At 41.4% G+C, this 24509-nt stretch overlaps 1 protein-coding gene across 8 annotated transcripts in view; it reads right to left on the bottom strand.

Moving 5' to 3' along the window:
* Positions 1-354: 354 nt before the first annotated feature.
* gdap2 (ganglioside induced differentiation associated protein 2) overlaps positions 355-24509 on the bottom strand; it is a 72275-nt gene continuing 48120 nt past the window's right edge. For 5 of the 8 annotated variants that reach the window (XM_038801998.1, XM_038801997.1, XM_038801992.1 and 2 more), the window contains 5 exons: positions 22467-22564; positions 17781-17857; positions 15723-15862; positions 8944-8998; positions 6142-6423 (listed from right to left, as the gene is read on the bottom strand). In XM_038801998.1, the coding sequence (XP_038657926.1) occupies positions 6220-6423; positions 8944-8998; positions 15723-15862; positions 17781-17857; positions 22467-22564 (574 nt within the window). In that variant the 3' untranslated portion in view covers positions 6142-6219. Of the gene's footprint in view, positions 4214-6141; positions 6424-8943; positions 8999-15722; positions 15863-17780; positions 17858-22466; positions 22565-24509 lie in introns of those variants that run through there. The other 3 variants (XM_038801993.1, XM_038801995.1, XM_038801994.1) reach the window with 3 other exon arrangements.

Genomic DNA, 24509 nt, shown 5'->3' with positions numbered 1-24509 from the left:
TTCATTCATCGATCCATTGTGCTTTTAAAGCAGCAGCAGCCTTAAGGATTACAGGCAGACAAGTGGTGAAAAATATAATAAAGGAGGATACACATTTTCTTTTATGAATGAAAAAGTTGCATAACAGATTCAGAGAGCTGAAAGCATGAAGCTCATTTCATCCAACATCGAGAGTTTAAAGTTCACATTGTAGCCCTTAAAATCTGGATTCAATTATTGAAATTACTATATATATATATATATTTTTTTTTAAAAGAGTATTCAGGGGAATTTAGATCATTACTTGGTTAACTAAGAAAAGCAATTGAGCGCACATCTATACAAAAACAATTAAAGAACAAAATACTCAAAATACTTGATTGACAACGTTTTATTAACACAAAATAAAATTTCCCTGCCCAAATAGGGCAAGTTCTTTCACATAAATTTCAGGATAAATGCATCAGTTCTCACCCAAACAAAAACTGTGCAAATAAAAGTGAAACCAGTTTTAACACAAATGATAACAGAACCATTGTGTAACTGAACAATGTGGGGAACCATGAGCTCGAGACTTGTGCGGTTTAGCTACAGTGATGATATTTAAGTGAAGTGTAGAAGAGAGAATTTTGTGTTTAAGATGCATCTCTCAGTACATGCTTGACCTTTACATATACAAAATAAATGATTTGGCAGCAATATTGTTAGCCATGTGGCACACTGTCGTGATTGCAGATTCAAAGCTTTTTGGCACAAAGAACAATCATCTAGGTCTAAGCAGCTGAATAGTTTTTCTATATTGCTGAACATGACTGTCCTCCCCTCCCAAAAAAGCTGGAGACAGGAGTAGGGTGCTTCGAAGTGCCACAGGCGGGGAAATTGAAATTCTACCAGTACTAGAAATGGAAATATTCCTAAAGCAATAATCAAAATCTCAAATTAAGCCCCCGTGAAGGAAGTCCTAATGCAGAAGTTTAAAATTTGAGCAGCATTTATTCTGCAAATTTGCATGGTAGTGAAGAATTTTGCTGCTGTATGACAGTTGATTTGGGATACTCGCAATTGCGTTTAACTTGTGATGGGAAACTACAATTCTAGTCTTTTATACAAGATACATATTCTGATGACGTGCCACTCAATTTGTTTAGCATTGTCTTTCAATAAGTGAAAGGACATCAGTAATATCTGTCTATACTTTGAACAATAGTAAAATTTGAATTTTCCTCCCCCCGCGTATCATCATTCCTAGTGGAGATTCGCCTTGCCTCCATTCTCCTAAAAATCTGATATTCCATAGCAACATTTTTGATGTTGGAAGCTCTTGTCAAGAAATTGGAAATCAGGGTTCCTATCACCGTCAAGTTTTGGTTAATGCAAAAAGTAGGACTCCACTTCTATGTTGTGCTATATTTCGAGTGAGCCACCACATAATTGAGTGCAAAATAAGAACCAACATATTGTAAATTTGGGGAAATGTGGATAGCAGTGAACTATTAGTGTGAAGATTGGCTACTGACCTAAAATATGAAATGCGGAATTTTGTTTATATACATATTCATTGAGTTTTCGATAGCTGATTTTTTAATGGAAGGTTGTGCATGCAGCAAATAGTAATTAAGCAAAGAATGTGCATTTTTGAACTTTCGCCACTGTTTGTGGCTCATTCCTAGTTAAAGAAAAGGATGCACCTCGAGGTTTTTATTAAGGAAAGGCTTGGCTCTTCTTGAAATAGGGGAAAAAAATAAACGTAATACATCTTGTAACCTCTTTAAATCAGCTGAAATGCTAGGATTTAAATCTTGTTCACAATGTATATGCCTAAGAAATTCACATACATAATTTGCACTTCTCAAGCAAACAATTTTTAGCCAAATGCCCCAATCTTCAGTATAGTGGTAGACAAGTTGGCATCACAATTCTTTACAATTACAACTTTGACATCAAAGCCAATACATGGCTCATTTTATTAGCTCTTGACCAGAGAAACAGGAGGAAATCCCTCAATGGAAAAGCTAATACTGGCCAACATGCAAAATCATTCTATTGGCCTGGTTTATATTCTTGGGTGAAAGGAATGAATCAGAAGCTCAAAGAATAAACTCAATTCATTCTCCAACCCAGAAGAAGTAGCCACTATTGCCTCAAAAAAAGGACAACACCCTCAATTTCATTAGAACTGCTTTGTTTCACAATTGTCTATCTGAAGTTTTAAGCAAGTTCATAAAATGTAAATGTGAAAAATAACTGAATGGAAATTATATTACAATGAAATGTCAAAGTGAATATATCCAATATAAACAGATATAGGAAAATGTTCTAAATGGACAGTGGTGCAATGATTATGTGCATTTACAGTTGTAGTGTAAACAAAGGCTATTTACAACATGGACATGATAAATTTGACTGGAAAAATCATAGGAAAAGAAAAAATCTTTACAATTCTCCAAACAGTAAGACATTATTTTTGAGTTTTAGAATACTTCTACAAAATCTCAGATAAAAACATTTCCCACTCACATAAACAATGTATCCAACCCTACTTTCATGTAAACGTCCATGTATCAGTTGTGACATTTGCACAACAGCCGTCTTGGTTCTGATTGAAGTAGGAAATTAACTACCTAATTTTTGTATAGCAAGATCTTGCCAGTTAGTTGCCTGAAAATGTGGCAGAATGGATTTTTATTCTACCTGCCAGGGCTGGATTCAAAGCTGGCATCAAGCATCTAACTAGACACATGGAAATCACGTTAAGCATTTTAAATGGAATAATTGTCCAGCATATTTTGATATATTATGGCCACTAAACAACTAAAGAAAAAGTATCTGACGACTATCTAAAATTTCCTTTTCTGAGCTAAGTATTTTCTGAATCAAAGGTTTAAATTGTGGCATTATGATGAGAATAAAAATATTCTGCATTGCATTTAAATGAAGATAATAGTCCCTTCTGTTGTGTTTGCAACTGTTGATTAACAATCTGTAAAAGCTAAGATTTAAAAGCCAGTGACTATTAAATAGAACTAAAAGTAATTATCTTAAGATTTTCCGTAGAGGCTGTACAATAAAAACAATTATTAACAAGAATCATTGATATTTCTACTGCAAAGCAACATTATTCAATGTAATTTCAATAAGGAAGCCCTGGAAACATCATCGATAACAAAAAGTTAGAAACCCACTGACATTTACCCACAAAGTAAAGAGCATGCACGATTGATCAACTATTTTGAGCAGGAATGCCAACAGGAGGCTTTCTGACCAGTGAACCATTTTCAAAACAACATCAAGAGCGTGTTTGCCTGAAGTTAATATCATTTGATTGAAGTAGAGTTTTGCATTTCTCAAAACTAAATTTGTGCCTTTGGGATATGTTTCTAACAAAGGCAAAATAATTGCAGTACTCCTGTATGTCTAATTGCTCACCTACAGGATAAATATGAATCTTCAGTAAGGAAGAGCAACACATGACGGTTTGCTTTACTGAATTGAAGTTGGAGTACAGACAGCTGCTGACCTCAAGTTTGCAGCATGTTCACATCAACTTCAATTATTTAGGTACAAACTGAGCATACAAGATAATTTTCTGGTTATAGATCAATTTCAATTTTGCCTGAGTATATCTTGATGTAAGTCTGAAGTTGTTTCCGTTTTATAAAACCCAACAAGTGACTTAACAGTAAGAATCAAGTATTGACTTGTAATGGTCATAACCAAAAACTACTTTAAAAAGTTCTACATCCTGAATTATTAATATTACATCACTCATCCTCTATGCACCAGTTTTATTGTTCAGTTGAAGTTATCAGGCACAGACACAAGTTATAAAAAATGTAAATTTAAGATGCTATCTTTGGAATAGAGTTAATTAACCCTTACACCACAACCTTGCAGGAATTTTCAGGATTGAGAGATTTGATCGACAGCCAATGGAATCAATAACCAATTATTAGAATTTAAAACGCATGATCTTTGAAATAATTTTTAAATAATAGGAAAGCATTGTAAAACATTTTCATCCCACAGTCAGAAGATGCTGACCCTTGCATTCTGCCTCGCATACAATTTGAATGCTACCCTAAAAACATTTCAAAAAAGCTGATAAAAAAGGGCTCCTGAATATTCATTCAGATCATTCAGCTGTTGATATGTAGTTGAATATAGAAACCAATAGCATGCTGGCTCTTCAGAGATCAGGAGAAGAGGGGCATGAATATTGGTAAGGTCCATTAACCTATGAAGAAAACAGAGGGAGATGGTCATTTCAATTTTCTTCAATTTAGATTTTCCTCCTTCAATCCTAACTCCTCCATTAGAAATCTTCAAAAGTCTTTGCCCTTAGTACACAACCTCATGACATACATTGCTAAAATACTGCTAACTTACAAGTTTACACTTAACTGCATACAGTTTCCATTATTTAAAAAGATAATTGCTAATATCGTAGGCACATTTCACAAACCAACTATACAAACTTACATAAGTATATTTTCATAGAATCCCTACAGTGCAGGAGGCCATTCGGCCCATCGTGTCTGCATTGACGATCCGAAAGAGCACCCCACCCAAGTTCGCTCGTAACCTAACCTGCACTAAGGGACAATTTAGCATGGCCAATCCACCTAACCCACACATCTTTGGACTGTGGGAAGAAACCGGAGCACCAAGAGGAAACCCCCTCAGGCATGGAGAGATTGTGTAAACCCCAGACGACACTGCTGTTGTGGTAACTAGAGTTACCAGATTACACCAAGAAATTCTTTCCATTTGTAAGGTGTTTTATTTCCAATTTAATTTTTTTTAAATTAAGGGGCAATTTAGCGTGACCAATCTACTTACCTGAACATCTTTGGGCTGTGGGGGTGAGACCCACGCAGACACTGGGGTGAATGTGCAAATTCCACATGGACAGTGACCCAGATCCAGGATTGAAATCGGGTCCATGGTGCTGTGAGGCAGCAATGCTAACCATTGCGCCACCGTGCCGCCCCCATTTCCAGTTGAATCTTAATAAAAAGTGTAGAATGGTCACATCTCCTAGAAAAACCTAAAAAAAAAACACCTTTTCTATCAAGATTTAAGAAAACTTTAATGATGCTGTCAGTGAATCGGCAGTTTAGATTCTGCACAAACAGCTATTTTTCAGCTCACCATTCTCCGTCAGACAAAGTGAAAGAGCAGGGAGTAGGAGCTCATGAACATCCAAGCTTTTGTCACAGCTTCACCCAAAATCATTCAGAAATATGTAGGTTTTCTAGGAACATCAAGCTTTTAAACCTGTTAGTCTTAGATTAAGGAACAACAGTATCATTGCAATGTTCTCACACTAGTAATCTAGAGTCCTTCAAATCTTGCGACTGCATTTTCAGAAATTTAATTCAGTTAAGAAAGGACATAAAAACCAGTTATCAGTAAAATGATCAAGAAGATAGGGAAACTGTTAAATTTGAGTCCCTTCCACAATCCAAATTGGATTCACTTGTTCTCTGATCATTCTATTATTTATTCTATTGGGAAAGTGCGGGGGGCGGGGACGATGACAGAGAAAGAGATGTGGTGTTTTACAACAGTCACCATACTGGATGTGCAAGTTTGGAAATAAGCTGAAGTACAGACAGCTATTAACCCAGGAATTTCTCTTTTTAATTGGTAATGCGAATTTAGCTCCCTCATACTGAATGAAATTCAGGAACATTGTCCTTCCTTAATTATTTGTCTGCTTGCTCCGCTTTGGAGTGGTGAAACAGGAGTGCTTATTCTCCATATGCTTAGTTTCTAGTAAAGTGACACTCGGTACAGGCCAAGATAAAAAGTGGATTAAGTAAAAACTTGATGGATGCCTGCAAGTTGTGTTAAAGAGAACAGTTACATGGTCAGTACCATGGAACCTGCATTTTTTCTTGTCTCAAGGAACTGTGAATTACTTCAAATATAGATATGGTACATCATTCTCGTCAAGTTTTCTGATTGGGAGTAAAACCTTTTATTCCCCACAAGCTTTGACCAGTTATTCTGAGATGTCTCACATACAGGATAGGAGTAAAATCTTTTATTCCCCATCAACTTTGACCAGTTCTTCGAAGATGTCTCCCATACAGCATAAAGAGATTTTTCATCTAAATTGAGTTGATCAAAGACAGACCACAATTGGGGGGAAAAAAGTAAATGCTGAAGGATCTTTAATTGGACAAATGATTTTCAAATTGTGAAAAGGAATAAACATTCACCAGAAAAACACAACTACTTTTTCCAAGTAAAAAGTTCAAACAATTGGACAGGGACGGTAATCTGTTGATTTACCCTAGCATCGTACTCCAGTACAAAGGGTGGAATGTCAATTTGCTCCGGTGAAATGAGCGCAAATAACTGAGGGAGGGTCTCAACATGATGAACTTTGTCCTTTAATCCAGAGACAGAAAAGGTTGTGAACATCCAGGTCATCATCTAGATAAGCAAAAACATAACAGAAAATGAGCCATGAGTTTGAAATTTGCAACTTTTGAAAATTATACTTTAGTTAGCAGCAATTAGCCTCAACAGATTGCAGCGGTAACGTCATTCTGATAACTTTATTTTGCAACATTCTACTGGAACCTTGAAACATTTGAAAGTGCTGCACAATGGAAACAGTAGCATCAAGATAAACGAGAACTTTTGTTTCATAAAAGCTCATTCTCTATTAATTGACCTGGAACTATTATCCCACAGAGGCTGTAAATTGTACTTGCTACATTGCAGCCCTTTTTATTTTTTGTCATTTCGTTAATGAAGAAATTAACCTAATTTTAGTGATGGTATAAATTTCTACTGTTCACACTTTCAATCAGCAGCTGTTACTCAGCCTTTCTGCACTTTTGGAAGATGCAGTGGAATCGAAGTGCAAGAAAATAACCCAAGTCAAATATTCTTTTTAAAAAAAGGATGCAGTCTATTGAATTATATTTTAGAAATATAAAATAATTATAGGAGCTGGGTTAGCACAGTGGGCTAAACAGCTGGCTTGTAATGCAGAACAATGCCAGCAGCGCGGGTTCAATTCCCGTACGGGTCTCCCCAAACAGACGGTGGAATGTGGCGACTAGGGGCTTTTCACGGTAACTTCTGTTATAGGCCAGGGTTTAGAGAATCCCAAAGTCTATCATGGAGTTCACCTGACCCACAACTTTTAATAGATTGTGGTGTGGGGAGCACACGGTCCACTCTACAGGTGTGGTGCAACAGAGCTTTACAGCACTTTTAAATTAAAACAATGTTTATTTGTGAAACCAGTTAACACTTTATAAACCCACAGTAAACATCTTAACAACTATCAACACCAATAAATCCCCAAATTCCCAAACAACATCTGGAAGACAAAAGACCCTTTTTAACAGAGAGCAGGTTCAAATTCACTATTGAGAGCAGTCAGCACTTTGAAATCACCTAATTGATTTGGAGTAAGTCTTTAGTTTGCAGAGAGAGATCCTCATCTAGCCCCTTGCTTTGCCTGCAGCTATCCAGCTTTCAAAATGAAACTAACCACACCCTGTAACAAACAGCCTAAAATGAAAGTAAAGCAGACAGCCCAGCTCCACCCATTCTGATATCATTGCAGCTCTCTAATAACCCCCCATTTCTTAAAGGTACACCTACCACAGCTATTAGATGAACCGCCATTTCTTAAAAGGTGTTCTCACATGACACTTCATTGAAGCCTATTTGTGACAATAAGCAATTACTTTTAATTAGGACCAAGAGGTAGGAGTAGTGGCTATTTGATCCATCAAGTCTACTCTCCCATTCAATGAGATCATGGCTGATCTTATATGATAATCCTCAACTCCACTTTCCCATCTTATCCCTTGATTTTTTAAAAAACTGATCAGAAATCTGTCTATCTCAGTCCTGAACATAATTAATAAGCCAGCTCCACAATTCTCAACAGTAAATAATTTCACAGATTCACAGTCCTCATAAGAAATTGCTCTTCATCTGTCTTAAATGGCCAACGTCTTATTCTGAAAATACGCCCTCTGGTCCTAGACTCTCCCACAAGCGGAAACAACCTCTCAGCATCCACCCAGTTATGTCCTACTATGCCCCTCATTCTTTCAATGAGTACAGGCCCAACCTACTAAAGCCTCTGATAACAAAATCCCTCCATAGAATGGAGGAATCCACCTTCTCTAGAATGCATCCATGCCAGTACATCTTTCTATAGATAAGGAGATCAAAACAGTATTACAGGTGTGGTCTAACAAGTGCCTTGTATAGTTTTAACTAGGCTTTGCTATCTTTATACTTAAAGAGTACACTTTAAGAAATTAAAGAGTTACGGTTTCTTGCGTAGAGATTAAATTTGGGCAAACAACACTCCTATTGTTGAAATGTGTTTCAATTTATACTCATTTGGGAATATGCAAATGACTTATTTGGAATGACAATGAGCAACGCATGCTTGTGACTGGCACATGTCAATTCCTCTCCTAGTAACAGATCAATAATTTGTGCAGTAAATTTACCAAGATGCAATGCACTTTTAAAAAAATATCCTCTTTAGTGTTCCTAAGTTTACACCTTCCCATTTAGTTCTTTGTGGGTAATTATCTATTTGAAACTATGTCACAAAGTATTGAACAGAAATATGTAATCCAAGATAAGAGTATACTGGTGATTAAATATTCTACTACACTAAACTTGATTCTCAAAAATATAACTGTTTCATAAAATATATGACTAAGTTATCAATCACCAAATAAGAATTTGCTTGAATTATGTTTGAACTTATGTTGCCATGGTGCAACACATTAAAATTAATGTTTTGTAAAAGAAATGCAGTAAATAATACTCTGCTCCTGCTCATTTTGCACATTCAGTTTTCCTAATTTTAGATTCATAGATATTCTGATTTGCCATAAGTATAGTATCATGGACTATCATAGTATTATAGTATCAAGTATAGTATTCATTACACAAAGCCCTTACCTTAGACCTAAATGTTGGATGTACAAAGTAAAATGCCTTCATGTTTTTCTTGTACCTGGAGAAAATAAAAAGAAACGTTTTAAATTAAGAATCCCTAGTGTAGACCATTCAGCCCATAGAGTCTGTACCGACCCTCCAAAGAAGCATTCTACCTGGACCCACTCCCCTGTCCTATTGCTTTAAAAAAAAAAAAAATTTAGAGTACCCCCCCCCCCCCCCCCCCAAATTAAGGGGCAATTTAGGGTGGCCAATCCACTGGGTAATGGGTGTGAAACCCACTCAGACAGACCCTGAGCCAGGATCAAAATATAGACTAGTTCGGCACAATATCGTGGCCCGTAGGGCCTGTACTGTGCTGTACAGTTCTATGTTCTATTCCTGTAACCCTACAACCATAAGACATAGGAGCAGATTTAGGCTATTCGGCCCATTGAGTCTGCTCCGCCATTCAATCATGGCCGATATTTTCTCATCGCCATTCTCCCGCCTTCTCCCCATATCCCTTTATTAATCAAGAACCTATCCATCTCTGTCTTAAAAACCACAGTGATTTGGCCTATGCATAATTTTCAAAAGTTGCACCTATGCATTGATCATGGCCAATCCATCCACCCAGCCTACACATCTTCGGACTGTGGGCAGAAAACGGACCACCCGGAGGAAGCCCAGGTAGCCATGGGGATAACGTGCTTACTCCACACAGTCACCCAAAGCTGCAATCAAACCCTGTTCCCTGGTGTTGTGAGGCAACAGTGCTGACCACTGTGCCGTGCTGTGCTGACACTAATCATTTAACTTATTTAGCTATCTATTTACTGACTTTCCATTGTAAAAGCATTGCAAGGTACTGTGTTTGTACAGTAAGGTTAATTGCCAGTGATCTGTTACTGTGCAGTGGGTTAAGTGAAAAGATGAAGTCAGGAAGTCTGGTGTTACTGTAAATTGGTCTAGTGATTACAAACAGCCAAATAAAAAATACAGTTCATGAGAAACAAAGGCAAGGATTTGTGGTACAAACCACTTTATTGGGTGTTCTTATAATAAGAGGCCGTCAGTACAAAATCTGAAACAGGATTGTATTCAAATGACGTAGTTATATTTGTTGAGGTGGGGAATGTTGTTCGCTGGGCTGCATGTTCTTTTATAGAAGTACATATTTAATTTCAATTATAAATATCAAAATGATTTCCTTAAACTCACTTTATTGTATAGCAGGGGATACATTTTAATTAAATTATTTGAGAGTACAATTGTTTATAAATTTTAGTGTGGAAATTTTATTAATTGAATCTCGATTGGATACTGGACCAGACCCCAATTTGTGTTAGGATACCAGATGCCGGAGTAGAAACTGGAAACAATTCGCAATTTGTAAAAATGTGAGGAAAAGATACTTCACCCCAGGAATGATGACTTGGACCAATAGGAAGAAAATCCTAGAATTTACAATGCAGGGTCGGCCCATCAAGTTTTCACAGGCCCTTGGAAAGAGCAACCTATTTAAGCCCAGGCCTCCAACCTATCCCCGTAACCCCACCTAACCATTTGGATACGAAGGGGCAATTTAGCATTGCCAATTCACCTAACCTGCACATCTTTGGACGGTGGGAGGAAACCAGAGCACCCAGAGGACACCCATGCAGACACGAGGATAACGTGCAAACTCCACACCGTCACCTGAGGCCGGAATTGAACCCGGGTCCCTGGAGGTATAAGGCAGCAGTGCTAACTACTGCGCCACCCATATATTTTATGTTAAAACAAACTTTAATCTAAACACAGAATTACCCACATCAAAGAAATAGCTTCACAATCAACAGTTAAACAGTTCTTCAATAAAAAGAAAAACTTGAACTCAGTATCTACACCTGCCACTAAATATATTCCAACAAAGCAACCCAATACAGTTCAAAATGCACACAAATAAAATTAGCAAACAGGGTTACTTGCTGTTCTCTGTGCAGACCTTTGCAGAGACACTTTCAGGAACAACCTGAAAATCTTTGTCTTGTCAGACTCAAATCCTATGGCACTGTAGCACCGTAATTAGCACTTTTGCTTCACAGCGCCAGGGTCCCAGGTTTGATTCCCGGCTTAGATCACTGTCCGTGTGAAATCTGCACATTCTCCCAGTGTTGTGTGGGTTAACTCCAGGCACTCTGGTTTCCCCCCTCAAGTCCTGAAAGACGTGCTATTAGGGGAATTGACATTCCGAATTCTCCCTCAGTGTACCTGAACAGGCGCCTTTGTGGCGCGACTAGGATCTTTTCACAGTAACTTAATTACAGTGTTAATGTAAACCTACTTGTGACAACAATAATAAAGATTATTCTATGGCAAAACTGCCAAAACCAGACAGACCTAGTTCATCCCATTAATTACATCATCTGTACCGCACAAAGATGCCCCATGACCTGCTTAACTAGAACATGACCTGCCTCACGGTAGCATGGTGGTTAGCATCAATGCTTCACAGCTCCAGGGTCCCAGGTTCGATTCCCGGCTGGGTCACTGTCTGTGTGGAGTCTGCACGTCCTCCCCGTGTGGGCGTGGGTTTCCTCCGGGTGCTCCGGTTTCCTCCCACAGTCCAAAGATGTGCGGGTTAGGTGGATTGGCCATGTTAAATTGCCAGTAGTGTAAGGTTAATGGGGGGATTGTTGGGTTACGGGTATACGGGTTACGTGGGTTTAAGTAGGGTGATCATTGCTCGGCACAACATCGAGGGCCGAAGGGCCTGTTCTGTGCTGTACTGTTCTATGTTCTATGTTCTAAACACTATTCGCCATTAATTATCTACACTCCAGGGAAGCTCCTTTCTGGAAACAATATTCTATTAGCCATCTCTCTGTAAACAAGTACATGATCAATATAAACGATTACCACATCTTTACAACTCCTGAATCACAGCTTCAGCAGACATACTTGCCTATATGTATTTGAACCCAGGGTTTTTAATCCAGTGTGTCTAATAAATTTACTGCAGCAAAACATACAATAAATGATAATTTCCGACATTCACCACAATCTTATTAGATGTCAGCATACATTTCGTTTCATTTTAAATATGTTCCATTTAAACCTATATTAAAAATATTTCTCAAGCACATTTGCTTTATTTTTTCCATTCCATTAACACACACAAACTTCCCCTTTTGGCTTTTGCCATGTTACGTGGGTTGCTGGTAGATCAATCCTCATATTAACTATCATTCTTAGATTTGGCAGGTTTTACAGCTTGATGCCCTTCATGCTGCTAACTTTCCCCATTTATTGGGGTTGGGGACCGTTCCAATAGTTTTGCCTGCACTACTGGCTTGGTTCCTCTGTAGAAAACAAGCACTGGCATGGGACATGAACACAGACACTTCTTGTTGGGCAGGAATGCCACCAACTGTGCCACAAACTCCTTATTTTCCTTGCAATAGTTATACGTGGAAGAAAAATGGAAAAGAACAAGGAGTGCAATTCTGTAAAACAAATACCCGATAGTCATATCTTGAAAGTCAAAGATTATACCAATTGGTCAAGTATTAATGAAAGGTATTAGAATGTCTGAACCCACAATCATAAAATGTATACATAATGAGTAAATTGCATTTAATTTCATAGAATCAGAGAATAGTTACAGCACAGGAGACCATTTGGCCCTTCATGTCTGTCCCAGCTCTCTGCAAGAATAGCTCAGCTAGTCCCAATGTTCCATCTTTTCCTTGTAATCCTGCAGAAATTTTCACTTTAGATAATTATCCAACTCTCTTTTGAAAGCCACAAATGATCTGCCTCCGCCATACTCCAAGACAGTGCACCCGAGATCCTAATCACTCAATGTTTAAAGAACGTTTTTCATTTTTTTTAAATAAATGTTTTTTATTGGGTTTTTGAATCAAGTATATTTACCATTATGTACACAAAATAGAATACATATACATATCACACACACACAGAAGAGAAGGGAACACACACAAAAAACAAAACAAACTACTGGTAGGGTATTATGTGCTAGCTGAACAACTGCAGCTCTGTACAATTGGTAGTATTGTTTTTAGCACATAAGTAGGCCTCTGCTTGGGGGTTGGGGGGGGGGGGGGGGGGGGGTGTACATATACATTTGGGCGCCGGCAAAACAAATACAGAACAATTAGAGGGCAATACGCGAATGGATCTGGTGTTGGTGTTGCTTGCTTCTCCTGGACGGTTTTCGCTGCCGTTGTCGTTTCGCTATCACCTCCGCTTCAGCCGTTCGTCCCGTCTTTCCCTTGTTCTCTGCTCCTGTAGGTGCCAAGTTTGTTATTGTTTCCCGTGCCCTCCTTCCGGCTGTCATTCCCTTCCATTGCCTCTCCCCCCACCTCACTGGTTCCCCTCTACAGTTCCCCGTCTCCTCCCTCTTCCATCCACCCCACCCCCCATCCTGTGGTTTGCCTTTCTTTTCTCTTAGGTTTAGCTGCTATCCCTCCCTCCCCCTCCTCAGCTACTTTCTCCTGATTCTTGGCTACCTGGCTATTCTTCTGCTTGTTCATTGGCCACAAACAGGTCCCGGAACAATTGGTTGAATGGCTCCCACGTTCTGTGGAAGCCATCGTCTGACCCTCGGATGGCGAATTTGATTTTCTCCATTTGGAGAGATTCTGAGAGGTTGGACAACCAGTCTGCAGTTTTGGGTGGTGCTTCTGACTGCCAGTCGAACAGGATTCTACGGCGGGCGATCAGGGAGGCAAAGGCAAGGGCATCCACACTCCTCCCCAGGAATAAATCTGGCTGGTCTGATACCCGAAGACTGCCACTTTTGGCCATGGCTCCACCCTCACCCCCACCACTTTAAACATTGCCCCGAAGAAGGCTGTCCAGTACCCCGCAAGTCTGGGGCAAGAGCAGAGCATGTGGGCGTGGTTGGCTGGGCCTCCTTGTCACCGTTTACATCTATCCTCCACCTCCGGGAAGAACCTACGCATACGAGTTCTTGTTAAGTGGGCTCTATGTACCACTTTTAGTTGCGTCAGGCTGAGCCTTGCGCTCGTGGAGATGAAGTTGACCCTATGCAGTGCTTTGCTCGAGTCCCCACCTTATTTCAATCCCCAGGTCCTCCTCCCATTTCTTTCTTGTTGCGTCCAGTACGGTGTCAGCCCTTGCTACCAATCGGTCATACATGTCGCTACAGTTCCCTTTATCTAGGATGCTTGCGTCCAGTAATGTCTGTCGTGGCGTTGTGGATATGTCCTTGTCTCCTTTCTGAGGAAGTGTTGGAGTTGCAGGTACCTTAGCTCGTTCCCCCTGGCTAGCTAGAATTTCTCTGTCAGTTCGTCCATTGTTGCGACCCTGAAAGAACGTTTTTCATGTTGCCACTGGTTCATTTTAAATTGGTGTCCTCTGGTTCCCAAGTAGTCTCCAATGGAAACAATTCTTCCCTATCTATCTGATTGACCGACCACACAATTTTGAGCATTTTTATCAAATCTCCTCAACCTTCTCTTCCCTTGACAACAGCTCTAGCTCCAATTCACTTGTGTATCTGAAGTCCCTCATCCTTGAAACTGTTCTCATAAATCTAAAAATTTAAATGTAATATGAATGTTAGATATTGCTTTATCTCTATCCTACACCTTTATTCTATTACCCTCCAACCTCTTGGGTTATCATCTTCCAAATCCATAGAATCCCTACAGTGCAGGAGGAGGCATTTGGCCCATTGGGTCTGCACCAACCCTCTGGAACAGTATCCTACCTAGGCCCACTCCACTGCCATATCCTCGGAATCCCACATAACATGCATAACTTTGGACTGTGGGAGGAAATCCATGGAGACACGGGGAGAAGGTGCTAACTCCACACAGACCATCACCCAAGGCCCGAATTGAACTCGGGTCACTGGCATTGCAAGACAGCAGTGCTAACCATGTCCATCTAAACAAAAGCAACATGCCTGACTTTCTCAATTCAGGTTTCTATCCTTACCACAGCACTTAAGACCCTTATGAAAGTTAAAGCACTGCATCCAACTAGCCATGGTGCACTATAGTTTGAGTCTCATGATGACTTTTGGTAGAGTTGATCAAAGCATTTTCCTCAAATATCTTTGCTCTCCAAACCAATGGATTTGCTCTTGCTTAGTTCAACTTTACCTAGCCAATTATAGCTTGTGTATGGCCAGCAATGGTTTCCCCTCCTGCCATATTACTTTTAATGATCCCAAGTAGCCATCCTCGGTCACATTTTTCTTCCCCTTGGGATATTACTCTCGACCATGAGTACAACTAATAAAGCCTCTCATGATCCCACAACTGCAATGAATGTTGGCAGATTGCTTGTCCAACATCTAGACTTGGAAGTGCTACTTACTGGGAAGGCCAAAACCATGCTCTTTAGCCTGTCACAACTATGTATCCTCATCAGCTATTAAATCTCACTCTTTTGCCCACAGTTAGTGACCATGCTTTCAGCTGTCCAGGTCCTCCACGTTCTGAAAATCCACAAAACCTGTCTGCTACACCATTTTTTTCTTCTGTTTTTATACCCTTCTTAGAACCCAGCTTTTTCTTCCTCTCAAAAAAGACAAGTGTTTTGCATTTTAATGGACACTTATTTTTCAGCTCAACAAAAATAAAAGCTGTTCAACATCTTTACATTTCACAAGTTATTAGAGGTCAAAAAATGTGGGAAATCAGAGAAATGGAATTAGAGTTCCTATCAGAGGAGCTAGCATAGACAAGAATAATGAATGTCTTCTTCAGTAACTTCAATTAGGTGAACTAGATAAACGTGCAAAATGGGAGCATGCAACTTACTTTACATCAACGATGTCATACAACTTCTTGATGAATTCTGAGTCAAGATGATTGTGGTCACTGGTCAGTGTATGAAAATACACCATGATGAACTCTCTCGCAGCAATGTGGTCCATAATATGAATAAAATACAGCAGAGCCTAAAAACATTAATAGATGGTTGGAACTTAAAGTTCATCATTCAATCACGATTATTTTCTTGCTTTTAGCTCTTCAAAAACTATACATAGCTTTTTGCTTTTGTGCCTTTGAAATAACCAATTTGAAGACAGGTTTGTGTGTGAAAGGAAATGGAGGAGAGATAAGGATCTGTCTTTTAGCTTACTATCTCGACCAGTTTATCCAAGAAGCAGCTATGAATGGGACAATTTATGCATTTCCAGGTGCACAGATTTTCAAACCATGTTCCTGGGGATAAGTGAAGCAGATTTGTTTCTGTGTCGTGAGAACTGTTTTGAAATTCTATATCCCACATTTTAAAAATATTTGTTGACATACCAATAGATTAGTTCTGGTGCAATATACTTAGAAAATAAACCTTCTAATGATAGCATTTTTGGAAGTGAAGCTTTCTTTTGAAAATGAGAACAGTGATTCTGAGATATTTTTAGCGGGTTATGCACAAATGTTTCTAAATATGGTGCTATATTAACAAGAAGTTTGGAAAGTCATCGAATCGCTTACTCCTCCAAGTTTGGGAACACTTCAAATACACCTTTTCCTTTGTGGATGGGTGAGGAGAATAAAGGATAAATGCACTGACTCCATAAGGAAAGATAGGACTTGTCTTCAGTTACAATGTTGGGGGCGGGCGGTTAGTTCAGTTGGCTTGACAGCGAGTGCGTGGTTCAGAATGGTGCCAACATGGGCGGCACGGTGGCAGTAATTAGTACTGCTGCATCACAGCTCCAGGGACCCAGGTTCAATTCCAGCCTCGGGTGACTGTGTGGAGTTTGCACTTTCTTCCCGTCTGTGTGGGTTTCCTCAGTTCTCTGGTTTCCTCCTACAGTCCCAAGATGTGCAGGTTAGGTAGATTGGCCATGTTAAATTGCCCGTGTGCCCAAAAGGTTAGGTCAGGTTACTGTGTTTACCGGGATAGGGTGGAGGCGTGGGCTTCATTAAGGTGCTCTTTCCAAGGGCCGGTGCAAACTTGATGGGCCGAATGGCCTCCTTTTGTGCTGTAAATTCTATGATTTGATCTGCATTCTGACTGAGGTAGACCAAGGGCATTTCTCCTTATTCTGCCCTATAGTAAAACCATGGCATAAGCTGTGGTTTGGAGACCCTCATAATTGAGGGTGCTACTTGAAGAGTGACATGAGTTTTAAGATAGTCACAGTTAAAGAAGAGTATGAGATCGACAGTTTGAGAAAGTCTGATGAAACTGCTCTTATCCAGGAAGAACAATAAGTCGAATCTACCTCAAGAAAGGTTTAAATTAATGCAGCAGTAAGCCTGTGTTCATGGATATGTATAGACATCTCTCAGTATATCTATACACTTATGACTGGAATATTTAAGGAATCATTCTGAAGTTTAAATAAAGCTCACAAAATTTCAAGTTATCAAGCTGTTGCAGAGGTATGGAACAGCAGCAGAGTGGCACAGTGGGTATCATTGTTGCCTCATTGCACCAGGGACCCACGGTTCAATTCCAACCGTGGGTCAGTGTGTAGAGTTTGCATATTCTCCCTGTGACAGCCTGGGTTTCTTCCCACAGTCCAAAGATGTGCAGGTTAGGTGGATTGGCCATACTAAATTGTCCTTTCGTGTCCAAAAACTTTAGGTGGGATGCTCTTTCAGAGGGAGGTGCAGGGTCGATGGGCCGAATATCCTCCTTCTGTACTATATGGAGTCTATGATTCTGTGAACAACATTTTTCAGCTAAAGGAGCTAATTGGGAGAATTTTGCTAAAAATTACTTTAGCAGGGGGAAAAGAAATGGTAGTGATAAGTTTACAACCATAAAGAAACTTGGCACTGTGCTAAGATAATGCAACAAAACAAACAAAACAAACATTTGCCCTGAATATAGTTGTATTGTTTTTCAAATTTTACCTTATCAGGGTCTATTAGCGTTACAGGAATATTCCTTCCCACTATCACCACCACTGTACGACCACATTTGTCATATCCTGCAACAAATACAAATCACGTTGATGTTCCTTGGAGTGCACACTTTCAGCTTGTTACGGAGAAGGGTTTCCGCTTTGCAACCAAGTAACAGAACTAACACAAAATGCTGTTAAGACACAGCAGGTTCATTAATAGCGACAGAAAAAGGGAAAGAGGCAGGTTGACATTTTAGGTGCAAAATTATTTCAGAGAAAGAGTCTGCACTAAGCTTCTGAAGAAGCACCGTACCTAGACCTACTCCCCCACCCTATGCCCATAACCACATCCAAGCTCTGGACACCAAGGGACAATTTAACATCGCCAATCCACCAAACATTGATATTAAATTAGCAAGCAGGACCTCAAATGCACCAATCTTCCGATTACTCTGGTACCACACACATATATAGAAATAGAGCAGATGAATGCGCGATTGGAGAACAAAAGAACAAGAGAAAGGTACAGCACAGGAACCGGGGCACAGGATTCCTGGGACACCGAAATCAATTCTGGGGGAAAGGAGGGACCTGCACAAGCCAGACAGGTTGCATCTGAACATGGCAGGGGCCAATGTCCTGCTGTGTGGATTGCAAATGCTATTGTGAAGGGGATGAGACCAGGAGATTACATTAAAAAGAGAAAAAAACAAGGTGCACAAATTGGGAGACACAAATAGTAAAGTATTAGGTGTGGTTAGAATAAAAGGGAATATGACGAGGCTTAAATTCTGTTTAAGTGCATGTATGTGAATGCATAATGTGCATTTTCCAAGTGCACTTTACAGCAGAGTTTATTAGATAACTTCCAGGAGCAAGAACTCCAAATTCTATCCCCCCCCCCCCCCCCCCCCCGAACCCCACTCCCACCCAGAACATTGTGTCTCTCCAGCACTGCAATATTATCCTTAATCAATAATTTCATCCATCCTTCTTTCTTTCCTTCCTGGACCCTAGTGGGCTGAAGATGGAGTTAGCCACTCGGGAACATGTTACTGTGGCAGCAATGAAGAACTGGTTCAAAAGGATGACAGGGCTGTTTACTGAATATTTCTGGACACAAGGGTCCAGGAAGGATAGGAAAGGAAAGAAAGGAGGATGAATGAAATTATTGATTAAGGATAATATTGCAGTGCTGGAGAGACACAACGTTCTGGGTGGGAGTGGGGGGGGGAAAGAGAGAAATAGAATTTGGAGTTCTTGCTCCTGGAAGTTATCTAATAAACTCTGCTGGAAAATGTACTTGGCTAACTGGTTAGGATAAAATTGGAATTGGGGCTCAGCTTCCCTAGCCAAATCCCCAACATTCACTGTTCAGACTTGCACAGGAAGAATGGTCCTCAAGTAACAACTCCCAGTAGTGTGGAAGCCACATGCAGTTTGTACACTAACCTCGGAAGAGATAGGGAGAAAAAAAAGCTGGAGACAAAAAACTAAACACAAAAATCTGGTTTCTGGGAACTGACGGTCTCAACACAAACAATGTTTTACCTTCAGTTGGATTACTATCATTAATGTCCCACTAGGGGCGACAACACTCTTGACCACTGCTACTCAAAAATCAAGGGCACCTACCGTCCCACCCGCCAACCGCACTTTGGAAAATCAGACCACTTCTCCCGGCATACAAGCAGAAACTTAAGCGGGAGAATCTGGCTAAGAAGAACGTGTAGTGCTAGTCTGAGGAAACAGAAGAGCTCCTACGTGACTGCATGAAGACATATTTAAGAACTCAGTGACCAACCTAAATGAGTATGCAACCACCGTCACAGACTTCATCAGCAATTGTGTGGACGACTGCATGCCAAATAAAGCAGTAAGTACCTTCCCCAACCAGAAACCATGGCTTAATCGGGAGATTGACTTCCTACTGAAGGATAGGTCTGAGGCGTTAAAGTTAGGCGACCCTGACCTATACAAGAAATCTAGGTACGACCTCCGCAAAGCCATCCGGGATGCCAAGAGATAATATCAGACCAAGCTAGAGTCACAGACTAGCGTTACAGATTCTCGTCAGTTGTGGCAGGGCCTAAACAACATAACGGGCTACAAAGCGAAGCCGAGCAGCATCTCTGGTAGCAGCGCACCCCTCCCTGATGAACTCAATGCGTTCGATGCTTGGTTCGAGCAGGAAACCATTGATCTGCTGTCGAGTGCCTGAGCAGCCCAAAACACACCCATGCAGACCGTGACAGCTTCCAAAGTCAGATTGGCCTCGTGAAAGTGAATCCTCAGAAGGCGATGGGTCTGGAAGGGATTTTTGGTCGTGCACTCCGCACCTGCGTGGACCAGCTGGCAGTAGTGTTCGCGGACATCTTTAACCTGTCCCTACTCCGCTCTGAGGTCCCCACCTGCTTCAAGAATACCACCATCATACCAGTGCCAAAGAACAACCAGGCAACATGCCTCAATGACTACCGTCCAGTGGCCCTTACATCAATCGTAATGAAGTGCTTTGAGAGGTTGGTCATGAAGCGCATCAACTCCATACTCCCAGAACGCCTAGCTCCACTGCAATTCATATAACACCACAACCAGTACACAGCAGACACCATCTCACTGTCCCGACACTCATCCCTGGAGCATCTCAACAACAAGGACTCCTACATCAGACTCCTACTTATTGACTACAGCTCCAACTTCAACACCATAATCCCAGCCAAGCTCCTAGCAAAGCTCCAAAACCTAAGACTTGGCTCCTCACTCTGCAACTGGATCCTCAACTTTCTGACCTACAGGGCAGCACGGTGGCCAAGTGGTTAGCACAACCGCCTCACGGCGCTGAGGTCCCAGGTTCGATCCCGGCTCTGGGTCACTGTCCGTGTGGAGTTTGCACATTCTCCCCGTGTCTGCGTGGGTTTCGCCCCCACAACCCAAAAACGTGCAGGGTAGGTGGATTGGCCACGCTAAATTGCCCCTTAATTGGAAAAATGATTGGGTACTCTAAATTTATAAAAAAAAAAAACTTTCTGACCTACAGACCACAATCAATAAGAATAAACAACAATACCTCCTCCACAACAGTCCTCAATATTGGGGCCCCACAAGGCTGCGTACTTAGCCCCCTACTATACTCCCTGTACACACACGACTGCGTGGCAAAATTTGGTTCCAACTCCATCTACAAGTTTGCTGATGACACGACCATAGCGGATCGGATCTCGAATATCGACGAGTCAAAATACAGGAGGGAGATAGGAACCTAGTGGAGTGGCGCAACGACAACAATCTCTCCCTCAATGCCAGCAAAACTAAAGAGCTGATCATTGATTTCAGGAAGCAAAGTATTGTATTCACCCCTCACTGCATCAATGGGGCCGACGTGGAGATGGTTAATAGCTTCAAATTCCTCGGAGTGCACATCACCAAACATCTGTCCTGGTCCACCCACATTGACGCTACCAAGAAAGCACAACAGCACAATACTTCCTCAGGAAACTAAGGAAGTTCGACATATCCACACTGACTCTTACCAACCTTTACAGGTGCATTGTAGAAAGCATCCTATCTGACTGCATCACAGCTTGGTATGACAACTGCTCGACCCAAGAACACAAGAAACTTCAGAGAGTCATGAACACAGCCCAGTCCATCACACAAACCTGCCTCACATCCATTGACTATCTACACCTCCCGCTGCCTGGGGAAAGTGGGCAACATAATCAAAGACCCCTCCCACCCGGCTTATTCACTCTTCCAACTTCTTCCATCGGGCAGCAGATACAAAAGTCTGAAAACACGCACAAACAGATTCAAAAATAGCTTCTTCCCCACTGTTACCAGACTCCTAAACGACCCACTTATGGTCTGACCGGATTAATACTACACTCCTGTATGCTTCACCCGATGCCGATGTATTTACATTGTGGACCTTGTGTTGCCCATTTATGTATTTTCTTTTTATTTTATTTCCATGTACCAAATGATCTGTTTGAGCTACTTGCAAAAAAAAAAAAACTTTTCACTGTACCTTGGTACATGTGACAATAAACAAATCCAATGTGTGAAATCAATATGTTCACTTCGGAGAGGAAAACACTAATTGTGTCCACAAAGAAGTACCTGCACCACAAAATGGCAAATAAACCGGATCTGCAAGACTCCGAATCCCAGGGTCATTCAATTTGCCTCTCAGAATTCAGCAGTGCGCTGAATACTCTCTGTGAGCACTAAATCCTTTACTCATCCTTCTTCAAGCTGATTGCATCAGAATACTGGGATCAGCTAAGTTTCTGACCTCAATCATGCTCCGGTAGAAAGCAGCAAGCAGAGATCACAAGCTTTTCGTTTTATATCAAAAGCAAATCACCAAACTACCATTCTGGAAAAAGAGGGCTGAAGGGTGAAAGAACTGAGCGCATGGAAGGCGGAGGTGAGGAGGGACTTGGGGGGGGAAAAAGAGAAGGGAGTTTGTGAGCAGGAGCAAATTCAGCCTCTGGGTTAATGACTCATTCTATTCTGTACCCTCTTGGACTAATAAATTGAGAGGCTAAAGCTTTGTTTTGAGGAACATCTCAAACCAAATAGCACACACTCCTCCAGGTTAGTAAAAATTAGAGAAGGTCTGCTGGGAATAACCAGCTTGCGAATCAAAATGGCTTTTCTTGTTTAAAGACTCAAGTCATTCACTTACCAGTCTGATATAATGCTTTTAACGAGGCAACACCCGAGAGGTCATCTGCTCTAGCTCTGCACAACCAACGGTTATAGCTAAAAGGAAGTAGTATAATCCTGTGAATAACATATAGCAAACAACAAGAATAAATAGAAGACAGATGGTCACTAAACACAGTTTCATAACCTGATTCCTTGGAAGCTCTAAGGGGTGCTGTGCAATTGCAAATGTAGTAAATATATAGTAGGGGCTCATATTTCTAACAAGCCAGTAATAAAAAAAGCAAAAATCAGACAAATGTGCTGTGGAAAAGCCTATGAAAATAAATTCAGTGAGATGACTGACAGATGCTGATTCATGCTCACAATTCGCCACATGAAGCTCTGAATCTCAGCCATGCGACCAAGCAGAAATGCTGTGTACAAGCTTATTTTCTCCCCCCAGCAGAGGACAGATTGAAGCAGACAAAAATATCAGCACAAGAAAAACTAAACGAGAGTCTCTTGTTAGTTCAAACATGAAGTCGATCCTAACATAATTAATTGTGCATACATGTATATTATCTGACATGAAAATCTGAAAGCAGCACGGAAGAGATGCTTGGCTCAGGGTGCAAGTGCGGTAACCTTTTACAGCAGTACTATGTTGTATGTATTGCTGCAGCAGGACAAGAGCAGCAGATGGGCGGCACGGTAGCACAGTGGTTAGCACTGTTGATTCACAGCACCAGGGTCCCAGGTTCGATTCCTAGCTTGGATCACTGTCTATCCGAAGCCTGCATGTTCTCACAGTGTCTACGTGGGTTTCCACAAGTCCCGAAAGAAGTGCTGTTCGGTGAATTGGACATTGAGTTCTCCCCGTGTACCTGAAACAGGTGCCAGAATGTGACGACTAGGGACTTTTCACAGTAACTTCATTGCAGTAAGCCTACTTGTGACGATAAAGATCATTGATAGGAAGAGACTTTCATTTTTCCACTTTCTGAATTGCCTACTGTGATCCACCATGTTGATCACTGCACAGGATTGCACTGCCTCGTTCTGGGAATGAGGGAGGAAAAAGAGGAAGGCAGGAATGAGGGCAGGAGGTGAGGGGTATGGCAGACATGAAGCTTAGGGAACGGGCAACGAGAGGATGTAGCTAGCACCGGGAGGTGCGCAGGCGGGAGGGGCGCGCCACCAGCTAAGAACATACAGTGCAGAAGGAGGCCATTCGGCCCATCGAGTCTGCACCGACCCAATTAAGCCCTCACTTCTACCCTATCCCCGTAACCCAACAACCCCTCCTAACCTTTTTGGACACGAAGAGCAATTTATCATGGCCAATCCACCTAACCTGCTAGTCTTTAGACTGTGGGAGGAAACGGGAGCACCCGGAGGAAACCCATGCAGACACGGGGAGAACGTGTAGACTCCGCACAGACAGTGACCCAGCGGGGAATCGAACCTGGGACCCTGGCACTGTGAAGCCACAGTGCTATTCATGTGCTACCGTGCTGCCCCTGGTTGATCTCACAGCAGTGGGGGAGCAAAAAACCCCCATCAGGATAGTCACCTGAAATGTCAGGGGACTCAACGGCCCAGTGAAAAGATCCCGAGCCTTCGCCCACCTGAAAAGTCCGGAAACCGGCACAGTCTTCCTCCAAGAGACAAACCTGAGAGAAGCAGAGGGCAGCAGAGCAGAGCTCCTGATCAGCTGTTCTGGGGAAATTTGCATACGTGCAGTGCGGTCAGCCTAAGTTGAAGGTGGTTTGTGGAGGGGCTGTTGTCAAGTGACAGTTAAACCCGAAACACTTCGTGAGTGTTTCCCACCCTACCTCCTCCTCTAACCAAACCCCCCACCCACCCCACGGTGGTTGGGAAGCGGGAGCAGGGGCCTGTCGTGAAGGTGAGTGAGTGCCTTTAAATTTGCTTACCTTTCAGCGGGAGCAGGGTTTGAGGTAATATCAGGTAAGCTCTTCCTTTCTTTTTCTTTTTCTTGTTTTTTTTTTAAATCTAGAGGTGATGTCAGGGAAGGCAGTACAATGCTCCTCCTGCAGAATGTTTGAGGTGAGGGACACCG

Source organism: Scyliorhinus canicula, chromosome 7, assembly GCF_902713615.1.
Source record: "Scyliorhinus canicula chromosome 7, sScyCan1.1, whole genome shotgun sequence".
NCBI classification, from domain to species: Eukaryota; Metazoa; Chordata; class Chondrichthyes; order Carcharhiniformes; family Scyliorhinidae; genus Scyliorhinus; species Scyliorhinus canicula.
This window is presented reverse-complemented; position numbering and strand designations above follow the sequence as displayed.